Genomic DNA, 17,707 nt, shown 5'->3' on the forward strand with positions numbered 1-17,707 from the left:
TTGGGAAAATCATACTTGGCCAACAATCTTTCATATCCATTGTTTATAAATCCTCCTTATCCATATATTTGTCTTTTAAAAGTTATAATTGTATGTGTTTTTGCAGCTTTTTTTTAGTTTAGTTTAGTTTAGAGACCCAGCGAGTATATATGAGGTGATGTATCCTTCACTTTAAGCTTCCCTCTGTCCATGTCCCTTGTGATGATGTACACTCACTTAGCTTCCTACACCAAAGACAAAGCATCCCAGCCTATCCAACCTCTCCCTATAATTATATATAAGGAGGCGCAGCGGTAGAGTTGCTGCCTCACAGCGCCAGAGACCCGGGTTCGATCCTGACTACGGGTGCTGTCTGTACGGAGTTTGTTTGTTCTCCCCGTGACCTGCGTGGGTTTTCTCTGGGTGCTCTGGTTTTGTTCATTGCTCCTGCTGTCCAAACCCTCTCCTCACCCTCCTTGTCGCTGATATTGTAAGACAGCCATAACATCTGGAATCCGTCTGGAACTCTCTGCCACAGAGGGTAGTTGAGGCCAATTCATTGGCTATATTTAAGAGGGAGTTAGATGTGGCCCTTGTGGCTAAGGGGATCAGGGGGTATGGAGAGAAGGCAGGTACGGGATACTGAGTTGGATGATCAGCCATGATCATATTGAATGGCGGTGCAGGCTCGAAGGGCCGAATGGCCTACTCCTGCACCTAATTTCTATGTTTCTATGTTTCTATATGTCAAAAAAAGAACCAGCAACCGATAAACAAAGCAGTGGGCTTTTATTTAAATATCCGTTCACCTGCCGCTGGTTAATGAGGAACATGAAGCCATAATGTTTCTGTGATCGGAAAGATGCTCCTAGTGTGTTCCATGGGCTCAGGACTGTTAGTTTAGTTTAGAGATACAGCGTGGAAACAGGCCCTTCGGCCCACCAGGTCCGCGCCGACCAGCGATCCCCGTACATAACACTATCCTACACACACTAGGGGTCATTTTACATTTGCACCAAGCCGATTAACCTACAAATCTGTGCGTCTTTGGAGTGTGGGAGGAAACCGGGGGATCCTGGAGAAAACCCACGCAGGTCACGGGGAGAACGTGCAAACTCCGTACAGACAGCGCCCGTAGTCAGGATGGAACCCGTGTCTCTGGCGCTGTGAGGCAGCAACTCTACCGCTGCGCCATCGTGCCACGACTTAATTGGTGAAATATCCATCAGTGGCTAGACTTGAAGGAAGGCCGCATGACCAATTGGTTTGCAAATGATATTAGAGTGAGCCATGTGGTAGACGGAGAGCAGGGAACTGTCGGCTACTGGGAGGCAGGGGTAGTTTGATCAATGGGGCAGAGAAGAGGCAAGCAGTTTAATGCAGGGATGTGTGTGAGGGAGTGTCGCAGGGAAGGGATGCAGTGAATGTTGACGAGTGCGCTGGGACAGAGGGACGAGGATAGTGTTAAGTACCTGTCCCACTGTACGAGGTAATTCAAGAGTTCTCCCGAGTTTCTCCCTGATTCTAGCTCATGTAATGTCCGTAGCGGGTCCGTAGGAGTTCGTGGATGTCTAGTAGCGGCTCGTACAAGCAGCGGTAGGTACTCGGGAAATCCGGTAAACTCGTGACGTTTTTTCAAAACCGTGAAAAATGTCCACGGGTAAAAAAATACTTGTGATGAGAAAAATGGTTACTTTTCACTCGTACGAGCCCGCTACGTACATTACAAGAGCTCGAATCAGGGGAGAACTCGGGAGAACTCTTGAATTACCTTGTACAGTGGGACAGGCTCTTTAGTGTGTGGGGATCGCTGGTGGGTGTGGAGTCGGTGGGCCGAAGGGCCTGTTTCCACGCTGTATCTCTAAACTAAACTACAACTAACACAACATGGCAACAGCCTGTTCGGCCCACCGAGTCCATGCTATCCCCTTTCTCTTCCACTCCCTACACACACACATTGGGGACAATTTACAAGCTCGCCCGAAGGAAACCCACACGGACACAGGGAGAACATGCAAACTCCACACAGCCAGCAACCAAGGTCAGGATTGGACCCGGGGGTCTGGCGCTCTGAGGCAGCAGCTCCACCCGCCGTGCCGTGCCGTGCCGTGCCGCCCTTAAACTCCTTTGATTCTGCGAAACTGAGAAAGATAACCAGAAAAACAGGAGTGAACTCGTTTTCGACCAACGAACAGTGAGCCTGAGTCACTGAGTCACACGGCACTGAAAGAGGCCCTTCAGCCCAACTTGTCCAAGGTGCCCCATCTACCCTAGTTCCATTTGCCTGTATTTGCCCCATATCCCTCTAAACCTTTCATATCTATGTACCTGTCCAAGTGTCTTTTAAATGTTGTTACAGTCCCGGCCTCAACTACCCCCTCTGGCACCTCGTTCCATACACCCCCATCCTCTGCTTGAAAAAGTTGCCCTACAAATCTATATTAAATCTTTCCCCTTAAACCTATATCCTCTGGTCCTTGGGTGAATGACTGTAGTCTTATTAGTCTGAAGAAGGGTCTCAACCCAAAACGTCACCTATTCCTTCGCTCCATAGATGCTGCCTCACCCGCTGAGTTTCGCCAGCATTTTTGTCTACCTTCGATTTTTCCAGCATCTGCAGTTCTTTCTTAAACGTTGTTTAATATCACAACAGTTAAGAAACAGTTGGACAGGTACATGGTACATGGATAGGACAGGTTTGGAGGGATATGGACCAAGCGCAGGCAGGTGGGACTGGTGTAGCTGGGACATGTTGGCCGGTGTGGGCAAGTTGAGCCGAAGGGCCTGTTTCCGCACTGTATCACTCTATGATTGTATACACCTCCTTTAGATCACCACTCAGCCTCCTGCACTCCAAGGAATCGTCTCAGCCTGCCCAACCTCTCCCGATAGCTCAGGCGCCCAAGTCCTGGTAACATCCTCGTAAACCTTCTCTGCGCCCATTCCAGCATAAAGACACCTTTCAATGGCAGAATGACCACAACTGAACACAATACTCCAAATGTGGCCTCGCCAACGCCTTGTATAACTGTAATATTCCTTGCAACCGCAACAAGCCCTTACTAATGATCATGTCAAGGCTTTGACTGATTTAAAGGGGAATCATCATTTCATTTGCTTAAAGGGGCTCTAGGGGAAAATCACATTTAATTTCATGTCACAATGAACACCATTGATTTGGAGATGAATATGAATTAGAATATATGAATATGAATAAGTTCATTGGCCAAGTATTCACATACAAGGAATTTGCCTTGGTGCTCCGCCCGCAAGTGGCAACATGACACATTAGTGACAGTTAGGAATGACACATAAAACATTAAACATTAATAATAAAACACAATACGACAAATGACATGCTTCACCCCGATAAAAAGTATCATAGAGTCATAGAGTGATACAGTGCGGAAACAGGCCCTTCGGCCCAACTTTCGCACACTAACCAACATGTCCCAGCTACACTAGTCCCACCTGACCGCTTTTGGCCCATATCCCTCCAAACCTGTCTAGATCTTTCTCAAACATTGCGATAGTCCCAGCCTCAACTACCTCCTCTGGCAGCTTGTTCCATACACCCACCACCCTTTGTGTGAAAAAAGTTACCCCTCAGGTTCCTATTAAATCTTTTCCCCTTCACCTTGAACCTATGTCCTCTGGTCCTCAATTCCCCTACTCTGGGCAAGAGACTCTGCATCTACCCGATCTATTCCTCTCCTGATTTTGTACATCTCTATAAGATCACCCCTCATGAATTACTCCAATGTATTTGAAGTTAGGAAAGTCTCCCTCCGCAGTGAGATACCACAGGGTTTCCCTTGAAACGAGAACCCTTTAAATACCTCTAGAGTAAGTTCTTTCAGGTTCTCCCAGCTATAGGAAGGAGGCCATTAAGTTGGAAAGAGTGCTGATGAGATTTACCAAGGTGCTGCCTGGGCCTTGCGGGCTTGAGTTGCAGAGAGAGGCTGGGAGGTTTTTCTTTGAAGTGTAGGATGCTGAGAGGCAGCCTTGCTGGGGTGTACAAGACATGAGGGGCACAGATAGAAACATAGAAACATAGAAATTAGGTGCAGGAGTAGGCCATTCGGCCCTTCGAGCCTGCACCGCCATTCAATATGATCATGGCTGATCATCCAACTCAGTATCCCGTACCCGCCTTCTCTCCATACCCTCTGATCCCCTTAGCCACAAGGGCCACATCTAACTCCCTCTTAAATATAGCCAATTAACTGGCCTCGACTACCCTCTGCGGCAGAGAGTTCCAGAGATTCACCACTCTCTGTGTGTGAAAAAAGTTCTTCTCATCTCGGTTTTAAAGGATTTCCCCCTTATCCTTAAGCTGTGACCCCTTGTCCTGGACTTCCCCAACAACGGGAGCAATCTTCCTGCATCTAGCCTGTCCAACCCCTTAAGAATTTTGTAAGTTTCTATAAGATTCCCTCTCAATCTCCTAAATTCTAGAGAGTATAAACCAAGTCTATCCAGTCTTTCTTCATAAGACAGTCCTGACATCCCAGGAATCAGTCTGGTGAACCTTCTCTGCACTCCCTCCATGGCAATAATGTCCTTCCTCAGATTTGGAGACCAAAACTGTACGCAATACTCCAGGTGTGGCCTCACCAAGACCCTGTACAACTGCAGTAGAACCTCCCTGCTCCTATACTCAAGATAAGGTCTTTCTCCTAGGATAGAGGATTCTAAAAGTAGAGGGCGCAGCTAGACTAGAGGGGAGAGACCTCAGGGGAAACTTTATCACTCAGAGGGTTGTCTGTATCTGGAACGAGCTGCCACAGGAAACTACAGAAGTGGATATAATTATGACATTTCAAAGACATTTGGATTGATTTGGGATAGTAAGGGGTTTAGAGGGATATGGGCCAAATGCAGGCAAGTGGAACTCGAATATTGGTCGGCATGGACAGATTGGGCAAAAGGGACTGTTTCCACACTGTGTAACTGTGGCTATGACCTGTTGAGATTTTTGTATCTGAAGAGCTCGGCACCTGAACTCAGAGATTGTCCTCCCCTTGTCCAGTATCACAGACTCACACTGTTAGTTTAGTTTAGAGATACAGCACGGAAACAGGCCTTTCGGCCCACCACATCGATCACCCGTTCACACTAGTTGTGTGCTATCCCACTTTCCCATCCACTCCTTACACACTAGGGGCAATTTAGATGGAGTCAATGGTGTCACTAACGCACGATGGGGAAATGACTGAGGGAGTCTAAACCTACAAAGCCGCATGTGTTTGGGGTGTGGGAGGAAACTGGGAGAAGCCCATGTGGTCATATGGTGAACATGCAAACTCCACAAGGACAGCCCCAGAGTCCATATCGAACCTGGGTTTTGGAAGGCAGTGTCAAGGTGATCTGTTATCTGCCTGCACATACTCCATATCCCTCCATTCCCTGCTTATCCATGTGCCTATCCAAAATCCTCTTGAATGCCACAATGGTATCTGCCTCCATCACCACTCCTGGCAGTGTTTGCCGGGCACCCACCACCCTCTGGGTAAAGGATTCACCCCGCACATCCCCTTTAAACTTGGCTCTCCTCACCTGAAAGCCACACGCTCGAGTTGTTAAAAGGACACAAAGAGTAAGAGCAGCGGTAGAATTACTGCCTCACAGCACCAGAGACTCAGCTGCGATCCTGACTGTTGGTGCTTTCAGTGCGGAGTTTGCACGTTCTCCCCATGACCTGCATTTTCTCCGGGTGCTCCGTTTCCTCCCACACTCCCACACTCCCACACTCCAAAACCGTACAGGTTTGTAGGTTAATTGGCTTCGGTAAAATTGTAAATTGTAAATTATCCCTTGTGTGTGTAGGATAGTGTTAGTGTGCGGGGATCGCTGGTCGGCACGGACTCGGTGGGCCGAAGGGCCTGATTTTGTGCTGTATCTCTAAACTAAACTAAACTAAATTAAATACTGGAGTAACTGAGCGGGTCAAACAGCATCCCTGGAGAACATGGATAGATGACATTTCAGATCAAGACCTTTCTTGTTTCAAAGCTAGTGTTTGATATTTCCATCCTGGTAGAAGGTTCTGACTGTCTACCTTGTCTACAGCTTAGGACAGCACTTTGGCCATGCTGTCTTCAGTTTCAGAGGAGGTTCACGAGAATGATCCCAGCAATGAGTGGGTTAACCTATGATGAGCATTTAACGGCACTGGGCCTGTACTCACTGGAGTTTAGAAGGATGAAGGGGTACCTCATTGAAACTAACCGGACAGTGAAAGGCTTGGATAGAGTGGATGTGGAGAGGATGTTTCCACGAGTGGGAGAATCCAGGATTAGAGATCATCGTTTTAGAATTAAAGGACGTTCCTTGAGGAAGGAGATGAGGAGGAATTTCTTTAGTCAGAAGGTGGTGAATCTGTGGAATTCTTTGCCACAGACGGCTGTGGAGGCCAAGTCAGTGGATATTTTTAAGGTGGAGACAGATTCTTGATTAGTACGGGTGTCAGGAGTTATGGGGAAAAGGCAGGAGAATGGGGTTAGGAGGGAGAGATAGATCAGCCATGATTTATCAGGGGGCGCTGGAGGCAGGTTCTCTGGATGCTTTCAAGAGAGAGCTAGATAGGGCTCTTAAAAATAGCGGAGTCAAGGGATATGGGGAGAAGGCAGGAACGGGGTACTGATTGGGGATGATCAGCCATGAGCACATTGAATGGCGGTGCTGGCTCGAAGGGCCGAATGGCCTACTCCTGCTCCTATTGTCTATTGTCTATTGTCATGATTGAATGGTGGAGTAGACTTGATGGGCCGAATGGCCTAATTCTGCTCCTATCATTTATGACCTTCACTGCAATTTCTGCATTATTACCTGCTAGGTTGGTGGTGATTCAGTGCATTTTGAACAGTTATTTTAGTACAAGTGGCTCAGCAGGTGAGTTGAACAGGAATGATATTGTGGGAGAAGGCTCAGGTATCTCCAGTTCAGGATACGCTGCTCTGATCCCACTCCCTCCTTTCCCGCCCTCACCATTAACACTTTCCTTGGTCAACTGTTTATTTTATAGCTTTAAGGTGAGAGGGGAAAGATTTAACAGGAACCCAAGGGCAACTTTTTCTTATGGACGAGCTGCTAGAGGAGGTAGCTGAGGCAGTGACTATAACGGAGTCCTTTACCCAAGCCAATTAAACAACAAACCTGTGCGTCTTTCGAGTGTTGGAGGAAGCCAGTGCACCTGGAGAAAACCCACGCAGTCACAGGGAGAGCATACAAACTCCGTACAGACAGCACCCGTAGTCAGGATCGACCCTCACGCAGTCAAGGGCCGGTCCCACGAGCATGCGACCTGCATGCGGCAAGCGCGACCAAACCGGAAGCGGGGGCCGCGCGGAGGTTGAGTGAGTGACGTGAAGTTCGAGCGAAGTCCGCGGGAAGTTCGCGCGTAACGTACGTTGAGGCGGTGAGTACGGTGTCGAGGCGGCTACTGGGCCGGCAGGACGTTGTCGCTCGGAATTTTTGAACACGGCCAGTTTTTCGGAGCCCCGCGCGATGTCGGGACCAGCTCCGCACAACTCCATACGGCTCCGGCGATCGAAGTGGGACCGGCCCCGCGAGCCCGTACGGCTCAAGCGACTACGTTAGGTCGCGCTTGCCGCATGCAGTCGCATGCTGGTGGGACCGGCCCTTAAGGCAGCAACTCTACTGCTGCACCACTGTGCCACCTGCATTTAAAAGACGCTGGATTGGAAAAGCTCAGAGGGGTGAAAGATTTAATAGGAACCTGAGAGGCAACTTTCCCACACAAAGGGTGGTGTGTGTATGGAACGAGCCGTCAGAGGAGGTAGTTGTGACAGGGACTATCGCAATGTTTGGGAAACATTTAGACGGGTACATGGATTAGGAATGGGACCAGCTTAGATGGGTCACCTTGGTCAGCAGGGACGAGTCGGGCCGAAGGGCCTGTTTCTGTGCTGTCGGACTATTATTGTTAAATTTGGTGACGTGAGGTGGGGGAGGAGGGAGAGAGAGATTGCTGGATAGAGAAGGAGCAGCAGATAGTGAGGTTATAAGGTCAATATTAGTTTGGTCTAGATAAGGCGGATGAAAGGCTTAGATAAAGGCTCAGAGCAAGAAAGAGAAAGTGTGGGCGAATTTGGATTGTAGTAAGTTTAGGTGCCGGGAAATAGAGTAATTACATAGAGAGGAGGTGAGATTAGACACAGGGTTAGTCAGATTAGATTGATAGCGGATAGAGATTCAATATAGCGCAGTTCATTATAGTTTTATTACAATCCTGGTGAATTATGTTCATTAGAATGTAATCCTAAACACACACTAATCCAAATGAATGAGTTGGTCATTTGCAAGTATCTGGATCTTGTTATGCTGTGTTTATGTGGAGCAAACAACAAGGGCATGAAGCGCTGAGCTCACCTCCCCCCTCTGCCCTTCAATGAAGAACTGAGAGAGCCAGAGTCTCGCTACGGTGGAGGCACACTGACCCCTGGTGGCGCTCTGGATAACTGCAGAGATTCAGACCAATTTACATTACATAGAAACATAGAAATTAGGTGCAGGAGTAGGCCATTCGGTCCTTCGAGCCTGCACCGCCATTCAATATGATCATGGCTGATCATCCAACTCAGTATCCCGTACCTGCCTTCTCTCCATACCCCCTGATCCCCTTAGCCACAAGGGCCACATCCAACTCCCTCTTAAATATAGCCAATGAACTGGCCTCAACTACCCTCTGTGGCAGAGAGTTCCAGAGATTCACCACTCTCTGCGTGAAAAAAGTTATTCTCATCTCGGTTTTAAAGATTTCCCCTTTATCCTTAAGCTGTGACCCCTTGTCCTGGACTTCCCTAACATCGGGAACAATCTTCCTGCATCTAGCCTGTCCAACCCCTTAAGAATTTTGTAAGTTTCTATAAGATCCCCTCTCAATCTTCTAAATTCTAGAGAGTATAAACCAAGTCTATCCAGTCTTTCTTCATTAGACCCACCATCAGTAATAACCTCAAACTACAAGATAGACACAAAAAGCTGGTGTAACTCAGCGGGACAGGCAGCATCTCTGGTGAGAATATGTCCTTCCTACTGATTTCATCTCGAAGGTCCTTGGTTTAACCAGAAATGGCCCAGGGCAGTTCGGAGAAGGGGCGATGTTACACTGATGCATTAGTGGGCAAGTTCTGGGATTGAAGGGGATAGAAGGGGGAATTTGGTGCAGAGTCTTTGGGGTGGCAGTTGCAGCCTCACAGCGCCAGAGACCCGGGTTCCATCCTGACCATGGGTGCTGTCTGTACGGAGTTTGTACGCTCTTCCCTGTGACCACGTGGGTTTTCTCCAGGAGCTCCGGTTTCCTCCCACACTCCAAAGACGTACATGTTTGTAGATTAATTGGCTTCTGTAAATGATAAGTTGTGTGTGTAGGATAATACTAGTGTACGGGGTGATTGGTGGTCAGTGTAAACTCGGTGGGGAAAAGGGCCTGTTTCCGTGCTGTATCTCTAAACTAAACTAAACATAACGGAAATATTTAATAAGGAACTGCAGATGCTGGAAAATCGAAGGTAGACAAAAATGCTGGAGAAACTCAGATGGTGAGGCAGCATCTATGGAGCGAAGGAAATAGGCAACCTTTGTCTACTAATGGAAATATTTGCTGTGGTGAAAGTGATTTTAATATTTCTATCTGTTGCCGGAGTGGGAGGTGATTTTCAGCAGGAAGACACTGTATATAGAAATGCACAGAAATGTCTATGGGGAGAAAGCAGGGGAATGGGGTTAGGAGGGAGAGATAGATCAGTCACGATTGAATGGCGGAATAGGCTCGATGGACCGAATGGCCTTATCCTGCCCCTATCACTTATGAAGTTACCGCCAGATTATCCTTGTTTGGGAGAAGACCTCTCCAACTTGTGGGTTTTCAGGACCAACTCTCATCACTTATGACCTTAAATGCAAGGAAGAAAAGTATTAGAGACTGCAGATTAAAAAAGTGTCTCCAAAGTGCCTAAAAATGAGTTCCATACCAAAGATTTCCGGCTGTGGAAAGCAACTTGTCTGGAAATATCACAATCTGGTTTGGGAACTGCTCTGCCCAGGACAAGAAGGCTCTGCAGAGAGTAGTGCGTTCGGCCGAACGCACTATGGGAACTTCACTCGCCCCCCTGCAGGAACTATACATCAGGAGGTGCAACTCCAGAGCCAACAAGATCATGGGGGACCCCTTCCACCCCAGCAACGGATTGTTCCAGCTGCTACGGTCAGGCAAACGCCTCCGTTGCCATGCTGTGAGAACGGAGAGGTTGAGAAGGAGTTTCTTCCTAGAGGCCATTGGGACTGTAAACTCCTATCTCACCAGGGACTAACTTTACTGAACCACTCTACTGCTTTTTTTTTTAATTGCTTTTTTTTTTCCCTTTTTCCTTCCGCCCACATTATTGAATATGCAAAAGAATATGTGATTCTGTTCCATTCGTAGTTTGTTTGTCTGTTTTTTGCACAATCCGCGAGCATTGCCACTTTTCATTTCACTGCACATCTCGTATGTGTATGTGACGAATAAACTTGACTTGACTTGACTTGAAGACAGACACAAAAAGCTGGAGTAACTCAGCAAGTCAGACAGCATGTTGTCTGGAGAGAAGGAATGGGTGACGTTTCGTGTCGAGACCCTTCTTCAGACTGAGAGTACAGGAAAAAGGGGAAATGAAAGATATAGATGGTGATGTAGAGAAATACAGAGAAAATGAATGAAGGATATGCAAAAAGTAACAATGATAAATGAGACAGGCCATTGTTAGCTGTGGGTGAGATCAAATACACACAATGAGACTCAACTAAGGTACACAAAAAAGCTGGAGAAACTCAGCGGGTGCAGCAGCATCTATAGATGCTGCTGCACCCGCTGAGTTTCTCCAGCATTTTTGTGTACCTTCGATTTCCAGCATCTGCAGTTCCTTCTTGAACAACATGAGACTCAACTAGATGTCTTAGAAGCTGGTACGATTTGGGAGGGGGAGGGATGGAGACCGAGGGAATGCAGGGATTATTTGAAGTTAGAGAAGTCAATGTTCATACCGCTGGCCCAAGTGAAATATGAGGTGCTGTCCCTCCAATTTGCGCTGGGCTTCACTCTGACAGTGGAGGAGGCCCAGGATTGAAAGGTCAGTGTGGGAATGGGAGTGGGTTAAAGAGTTTGGCAACTGGGCTGAGATCAGGTAGGTCTAGGCGGACTAGAGTTATCTTTAGTTGAGTTGACATTGATTGTATTTCATCCAATTAACCTTCTGTGTTTTTTTTTCCATTTTGTATCTTCACAGTCTTGGTTCCTCTGATAGTTTCAAGCCTTTTCCCATTGGCCAGCGACGAGACCAACCTGATACCTTCCTTGACACAAGTAAAATTGACCGAGAGAGAGCGAGAGAGCGAGAGAGAGAGAGAGAGAGAGAGAGGGGGGTGGGCGGGGGCGGGAGGGAGGGAGGGAGGGATTCACAGTCATCATCGCTGAGCTCTGGGAACAGTAAACAAAACCACCGACCAACCGAGACAACTCGAACGATCGAGGAAGAGAGGGAGGAAAAAAAACACACACACTTTGGATTGATCTCTCCAGCCATAGCAATCATTTTGTCCCCGCTCAAGTGTGCGTGTGTGACACCACACTCATTTATCCACAAATATTGCAGTGTAATGTGGCTTTAAATTTGGTGGGAGCATCACGTTTAAATAAGGACTGTGATTTTTAAGCTGTTTTTTTTTTTTAAAGCCAGTATTAAGAGTGGAGACTGATGGTCAGAAAGCACTCGTGAGTGGGTTAGCCAGAATGATGATCAAACCCAGAAATAATTTTTTCTTTCAAACGAGACGACACACTACAATGCAAAAGCAATTTATTATCTTTTAAGTGCCTCTCCTTGACTACACGTGGAATGAATTAACGGCTGCATAAATGTATTCGAATATTTATAAATATATAGAAGCTATAGAAGGAAAATAATAGTTATTCCAACCCCCCTCCCTCCCATTTACCCCGACCAAACTCTGCTACAGCTGCTCAAAACCTGGCTTCATAATCGGGCTTGGCTGTTACTGAAACCAATCTCCATGTGATTTTGACCCCCTTCCCCATAATCTATGGAGGGGAGAATGAGAATGAGCTTCATCCCCCAAACCATGGTGTCTAGGGGCAGTGCCCAGTGGAGGGAAGAATGAGATTCAGCCCCCCTTCTCAGAGAGGTCGCTCACAATCTTAGATACCCCCACCCCTCCTCCCACCTCCCACCTCCACCAGCCTGCGGTCCCCATCTCAATGTCATCTCTGACCCCCTCGGTCACTCGAGGCCGGTGACCCTGTGGGGAGAAGGCAGGAGAGCGCGGTTGAGAGGGAGAGGCAGATGGGCCGCGATTGAATGGCGGTGGGGACTTGATGGGCCGAACGGCCTCATTCTGCTCCTAGAACTGACGGACAGTGAGTCGAGGCTCCCACAGCTCATAGATAGCTCGAGTGGTAGCGTTGATCTCAGCTCTCCCCCCCCCTTCCCCCCTCCACTCATCACCCATCACCCTCCCCCCTCCCTCTGGCCATCCGCCCATGCGGTGGTGGTGGGGTTAGGGGGTGGGTTGCGAGGGGGGGGGGGGGGGTTGAGGACGGTTAGGGTGGGCTTTACGGAGACCTGAGTCTCAGGACGGGGGGTCCACCAGAACTCACAAGATGGCGGGATGAACTCAGGCAGGCCACCCCGACCTCTCGGCGTTGCCCAACCAAATATCTTGTCCTTAAGGTGTAAGTGATAGTTCCACCAAATGCCAAGCCTGTTCTAGTGACTCCACAGGGTGACTACACACTAACGTCTGGAGAGATGCTCACCTCCACTGCACTGTACCATTGTGGCCTTGACCACGGACCCCTCCACTGCCCCCTGCTGTCTCGCACACTGAATTACAACCGGCCAAAGGTCGCTGTGGCGTGCGACTGGGTTTACAAGATGCATGATTGCCTTTGTTCTCCACGGGGGGCAACACGCCTCTCCCCCTCTACCTGGCCCTGACCGCAGCTCTCCCCAGGCTCACGTGTACTCAATCCGGCACTCATTCCCACACACACCATTGCTCCTCCGCCTCTCCACACTTGCACACTCCCCCTCACCCACTCCTTCCTCCCAGTGTCCTGCCTCCCACAATACCCATCTTCCCACTCCCTCCCTGGTCCCTTTACACCCTCCATCTTCAGACACCATCAATGAATGAAAGCTCATTAAAGTGGGGGTCAAGTCAGAGATTGATAGATTCTTGATTAGTACGGGTGTCAGGGGTTATGGGGAGAAGGCAGGGGAATGGGGTTAGGAGGGAGAGATAGATCAGCCATGAGTGAATGGCGGAGTAGACTCGATGGGCCGAATGGCCTTATCCTGCCCCTATCACTTGTGAAGTTACCGTCAGATTATCCTTGTTTGGGAGAAGACCTCTCCAGCTCGTGGGTTTTCGGGACCAACTCTCTCACGGTTATTCATGGGGTTAGAGAGTGGGAAACAGTTCAAAACCAGCAAACACAATGCCAGGAATCTCGACAGGAGTGTGCCTTAGACAAGGGGTTCCTAGATGTTACAGTCTAGCATTAACTGTACGGTGGTCAACACCAGGAAAGGCAGGCTGCGGCCTAGCGAGGGACAAAGCCTTAACCTCGATAACCCGACTTCAAACCTATCCGGCCTTAACCCTGTGAGTGAAACCACTGTTGTTGACAATCATTTCACGACCCAACAACTCATAGACCGACCGTAAGACTGTAAGACACACAGAGGCAGAGTTCGGCCATTCGGCCCATCTCCGCCATTCGATCCTGGCCGATCTGTTCTTCCCTCACAACCAATATTCTCCCCGTAACCTGTGACGTCCAACCAGACCCGGGCCACGACCCAAAAAACGTCACCCCCTTCCTTCTCTCCAGAGATGCCGCCCGTCCCGCTGAGTTACCCCAGCATTTTCTTGTGTACATCTTCAGTTTAAACCAGCGCGTGCAGTTCCTTCCGACACATGACATGAAAATCCATTGGCCACCAGAGTGTAATTCAGTGAAGCGAGCGGTATTGAGGTGTTTTGGAGGGGCTTGGCATAGGGGAAGGGGTTGACAACACTGGGTGTTCCGGGGCTGGCAAGGTGATACAGATAGTTCCTCAGATGAGCATCTCTCTCCAGTTAAAAACACACACAAAACTAAAGCAATTCTAGGCTTAACACTGCATCCGAGCTATAAAAGCTTTGTATAAGACACAAGGATCTTCACTGTTAAGAATTTTCTCCTGCTTGCAATCTGGGTAGTGATAGTTTTGGCTTTGCTTTCTGGTTTATTGCTTAAGAAAAAACGAAAAAAAAAAAAAAAAAAACCTGGTTAAATAATTCTTGCAGATTTTTAACAAACGCATAGACAGGCTGTTTTGCAGGCCGCGCCAGGCCTGTTATTTCTGGATCATATTAAGCAGTGCAACAGTTTGTGGTAAACTCTTACAGAGACAGTGTCCCCTTTAGTTTCCTTTCTTTCCCTTTGACAGGCAAGCCGCTGCCTTAAGAGCTCCGTTAAGAAGTATTCGAGATTTAACGGGGTTTCCCCGCATCTTTATCTCTCTCCCCCCTTCATCTAGTCCCCCCCCTCACCCCTGGCACACGCCCACTTTGCCCGGGCTGCTTGCAAGCCCAAGGTGGTTGAGATCTTGAGATGGGTCGGGAGGTAGAACCTAATCGAGGGCCCATTTTCCTGGGCACAATCCTGTCTCTTACCCCCACCCCCCCCCCCCTCTCCACCCTTCCCTCTCTTCCCGCCCCACGAGGCAGGGTGGACAACTCCCGCCAACCGCCATCGACCCGTGCGCTAAATAACAGGGCAGCACCTCCCTTGTGAAGGGTTTGACACAGGTGCCGCCTTGAAGGCCTTGAACGACAGATGACCATGGCGCAGGGACTGGCCCTTCGGCCCATCATGCCTGTGCTGGGCAGTTGGGGTTGGAAAGGAGGGGATGCGAGTGGAGGGCTTTGTGTGCGTTCCACGATGCCGCAAGCCAGGGGTCTCGGCCTCTGTAGGGAAGACCACCTCTGTGTCCAACGCCATGTGCCAGCGGGCACCCCTGCCAGCTTACCACCCCCCCAGGCACACTCTGGGTGAAGGGGCATCTCCAGTATCCACTCCCCGCCCCGCCTGATACAGGCATCCACCACCTTGTCCAGCAAGCTTTGACGAGACTGCCGATGGGACGTGGTGGGCAGTTCAGCTCGGGATACCATGTGCAAAGACAGACGAAAGGGATAATGTCTCTCCATTAAAACATAGCTCAAAGACTGTAACGCCGACTGAGAGATGAGCCCAGGTTTGGCTCAGTGAGTGACCCCACACTCACCCACTGCAGGGCACAAGTGACTCAATCACACTGCACCCCGTCAGGAGCAACTTGGAGAATGTTACTTAGCTCTTTTTCTTTCAATAAACAGTTTTCTGTCCAAACCAACATCTCCTGTATCCCAGGGGTGAGAGGAGAGGCCACTAGGTGGGTTCATTTTGGGAAGTCCCAACATGTTTGGTTCCTAATGAACACCCTCTAACATGCAGTCTCCCTTGGTTTGTGTGCAGGGCATTTTCCTACAACTGGCTGCTCGAAGAGGCAATGACTGGCCCACAGAGACCATGGCTAATCCTGGGAGTCCATAGCTATCCCAGAGTGACCATAGCTAGCCCGGAGAGGCCATAGCTAGCCCAGAGTGACTATAGCTAGCCCGGGAAAACATAGCTAGCCCAGAGTGACTATAGCTAGCCCAGAGTGACCATAGCCCTGTAACCATAGCTAGCCCGGAGAGGCCATAGCTAGCCCGGAGTGATCATAGCTAGCCCGGGAAAACATAGGTAGCCCAGAGTAACCATGGCTAGCCCATATAGGCTGTGCCTCTCCTGGAGAAACTGTGGCTAGCCCAGAGTGACCATAGCTAGCCCAGAGGTCCACAACTATCCCAGTGTGACCATAGCTAGCCCAGAGTGACCATGGCTAGCCCTGAGAGACCATGGCTAGACCAGAATGGCCATAGGTAACCCAGAGAGTTAGTGGTCAGATACAAGAGACCATGCCTAGCTCACAGAGAATGGCCATCTCAGAAAGACCATATCTAGCCCCGAGAGTCCATGGCTAACTCAGGAAAACCACGGCTTGCTCAGAGAGACCATGACTAGCCCAGAGACCATGGCTAGCCCAGAGACCATGGCTAGCCCAGAGACCATGGCTAGCCCAGAGACCATGGCTAGCCCAAAGACCATGGCTAGTCCAGAGACCATGGCTAGCCCAGAGACCATGGCTATCCCAGGGAGACTGCACCTCTCTCGGAGAAACAGAGACTAACTTGGAACCACCTTCATTCTGAACATAGGCACTGGAAGGGTAACTGGTCCCAGGTGGCTGGTATGGGATGGCGGCAGGTAGCACCCTGGCTGTTTGTGAGGGTCAGTGTGGCAATCTACGCTGTAAGTTGTCTCCAGTGTGTAGGATAGTGCTAGCGTACGGGGTGCTCGCTGGTTGGCGCGGACTTGCTTTGCCGAAGGGCCTATTTCTGTGTTCCATCTCCAAAGTGTAAAGGCTAACGATAAACCCTTGCTTGGGTAACAATCTCCAAGACCACCCTGGGGTTAACTGTGTGGGCCCACGATGTCGATACATCTTCGATAGGTTTCTCAGTCGTTCTTACAGTCTTTGCCTCATACTAAATCTGCTACTTTTTCCATTGCAATCTCTCACACACAAAAAGAAAACGAAAAAAAAAAACAGCTGCTTAAAGAGGAATAATATCTGGTAATAGCAAACTTTTCCTGACACAGTAGATACACAAAAGAGGGGATGATGTGTAATCCGTGAGGAAAACCTAATGGGCAAACCTACATAACCCAATTATCCATCCACAAGGAATCTCAGAACAGAGGATATCCCAAGATTAGGATGGCCTACTCCTGCACCTAATTTCTATGTTTCTATGTTATGGGTCCCAATGACCCAAGTCTGGCTTCACTCCAAGGTTAGTGTAAAGATGAGATTTGGCTTTCAATTGGATGAAGCAAACTCAAACACAGCGTTAGGAGAAAGATTCCGTGAACCAGGGTGCAGTTAGCATTGAGGTATCGACAAAGATAACTTCAGCAGAAGAGGGCAACAAAATAAACATGTCCACTCTGGGATAAAAATGGTTGCCCATCAGTTTCCCATTTACACACAGCTCTTTATGCCCACACCCCATTCACACAGCAACCAGCTAAACCCTCTGCGACCACATTAGGATAATCGTGCAACCTTTTCTCCTGCTAAATCAAATAAAAACCCACAAAAAGCAATCTAAAAAAAAAGGAAACTTATGAAGGCCAGCCTGCATTTTATTTTGCGACGGGGATTTGACAAGCATTTTGTCGAAAGGAATTAAAAAAGTAACAGTTCTCGATAAAACCAAGTGCAATGCATTGGATAGTTAAATATCTTTGTATGTTAGGGATTGTTGACGAAAAGATAAATTTGTTTTCTATTTTTTTTTAAAAAGGGTTTGCCTTTTTTTTTTTTTAAGTCCCTGCTCCTTGGGACTCTAAACGTAAATAGGAGCATTCTTTCCCAGCCTTACTATGTGTGAGGAGCTAATGTATGACTCCTTCATTTCTCTTGTGTTTATTATTTTTTTTTATTATGAATAAATCTGTACCCATTGGGGAGGGCTGACGGAGAGAATTAAAAGAAACAGATAATTA

At 48.6% G+C, this 17,707-nt stretch overlaps 1 protein-coding gene and 1 long non-coding RNA gene across 12 annotated transcripts in view; both read left to right on the top strand.

The window, feature by feature from the left end:
• nfixb (nuclear factor I/Xb) overlaps positions 1 to 11,403 on the top strand; it is a 465,085-nt gene extending 453,682 nt beyond the window's left edge. For all 11 annotated transcript variants that reach the window (XM_055664149.1, XM_055664144.1, XM_055664154.1 and 8 more), the window contains one exon: positions 11,271 to 11,403. In XM_055664149.1, the coding sequence (XP_055520124.1) occupies positions 11,271 to 11,285 (15 nt within the window). In that variant the 3' untranslated portion in view covers positions 11,286 to 11,403. The remainder of the gene's footprint in view (positions 1 to 11,270) is intronic.
• A 42-nt stretch (positions 11,404 to 11,445) lies between these two features.
• On the top strand, positions 11,446 to 17,331 carry LOC129714543 (uncharacterized). The gene is made up of 2 exons (XR_008726362.1): positions 11,446 to 15,838; positions 15,958 to 17,331. It is a non-coding gene; the product is annotated as an uncharacterized LOC129714543 (long non-coding RNA).
• Positions 17,332 to 17,707: the final 376 nt, after the last annotated feature.

Source organism: Leucoraja erinacea, chromosome 39, assembly GCF_028641065.1.
Source record: "Leucoraja erinacea ecotype New England chromosome 39, Leri_hhj_1, whole genome shotgun sequence".
NCBI lineage: Eukaryota > Metazoa > Chordata > Chondrichthyes > Rajiformes > Rajidae > Leucoraja > Leucoraja erinaceus.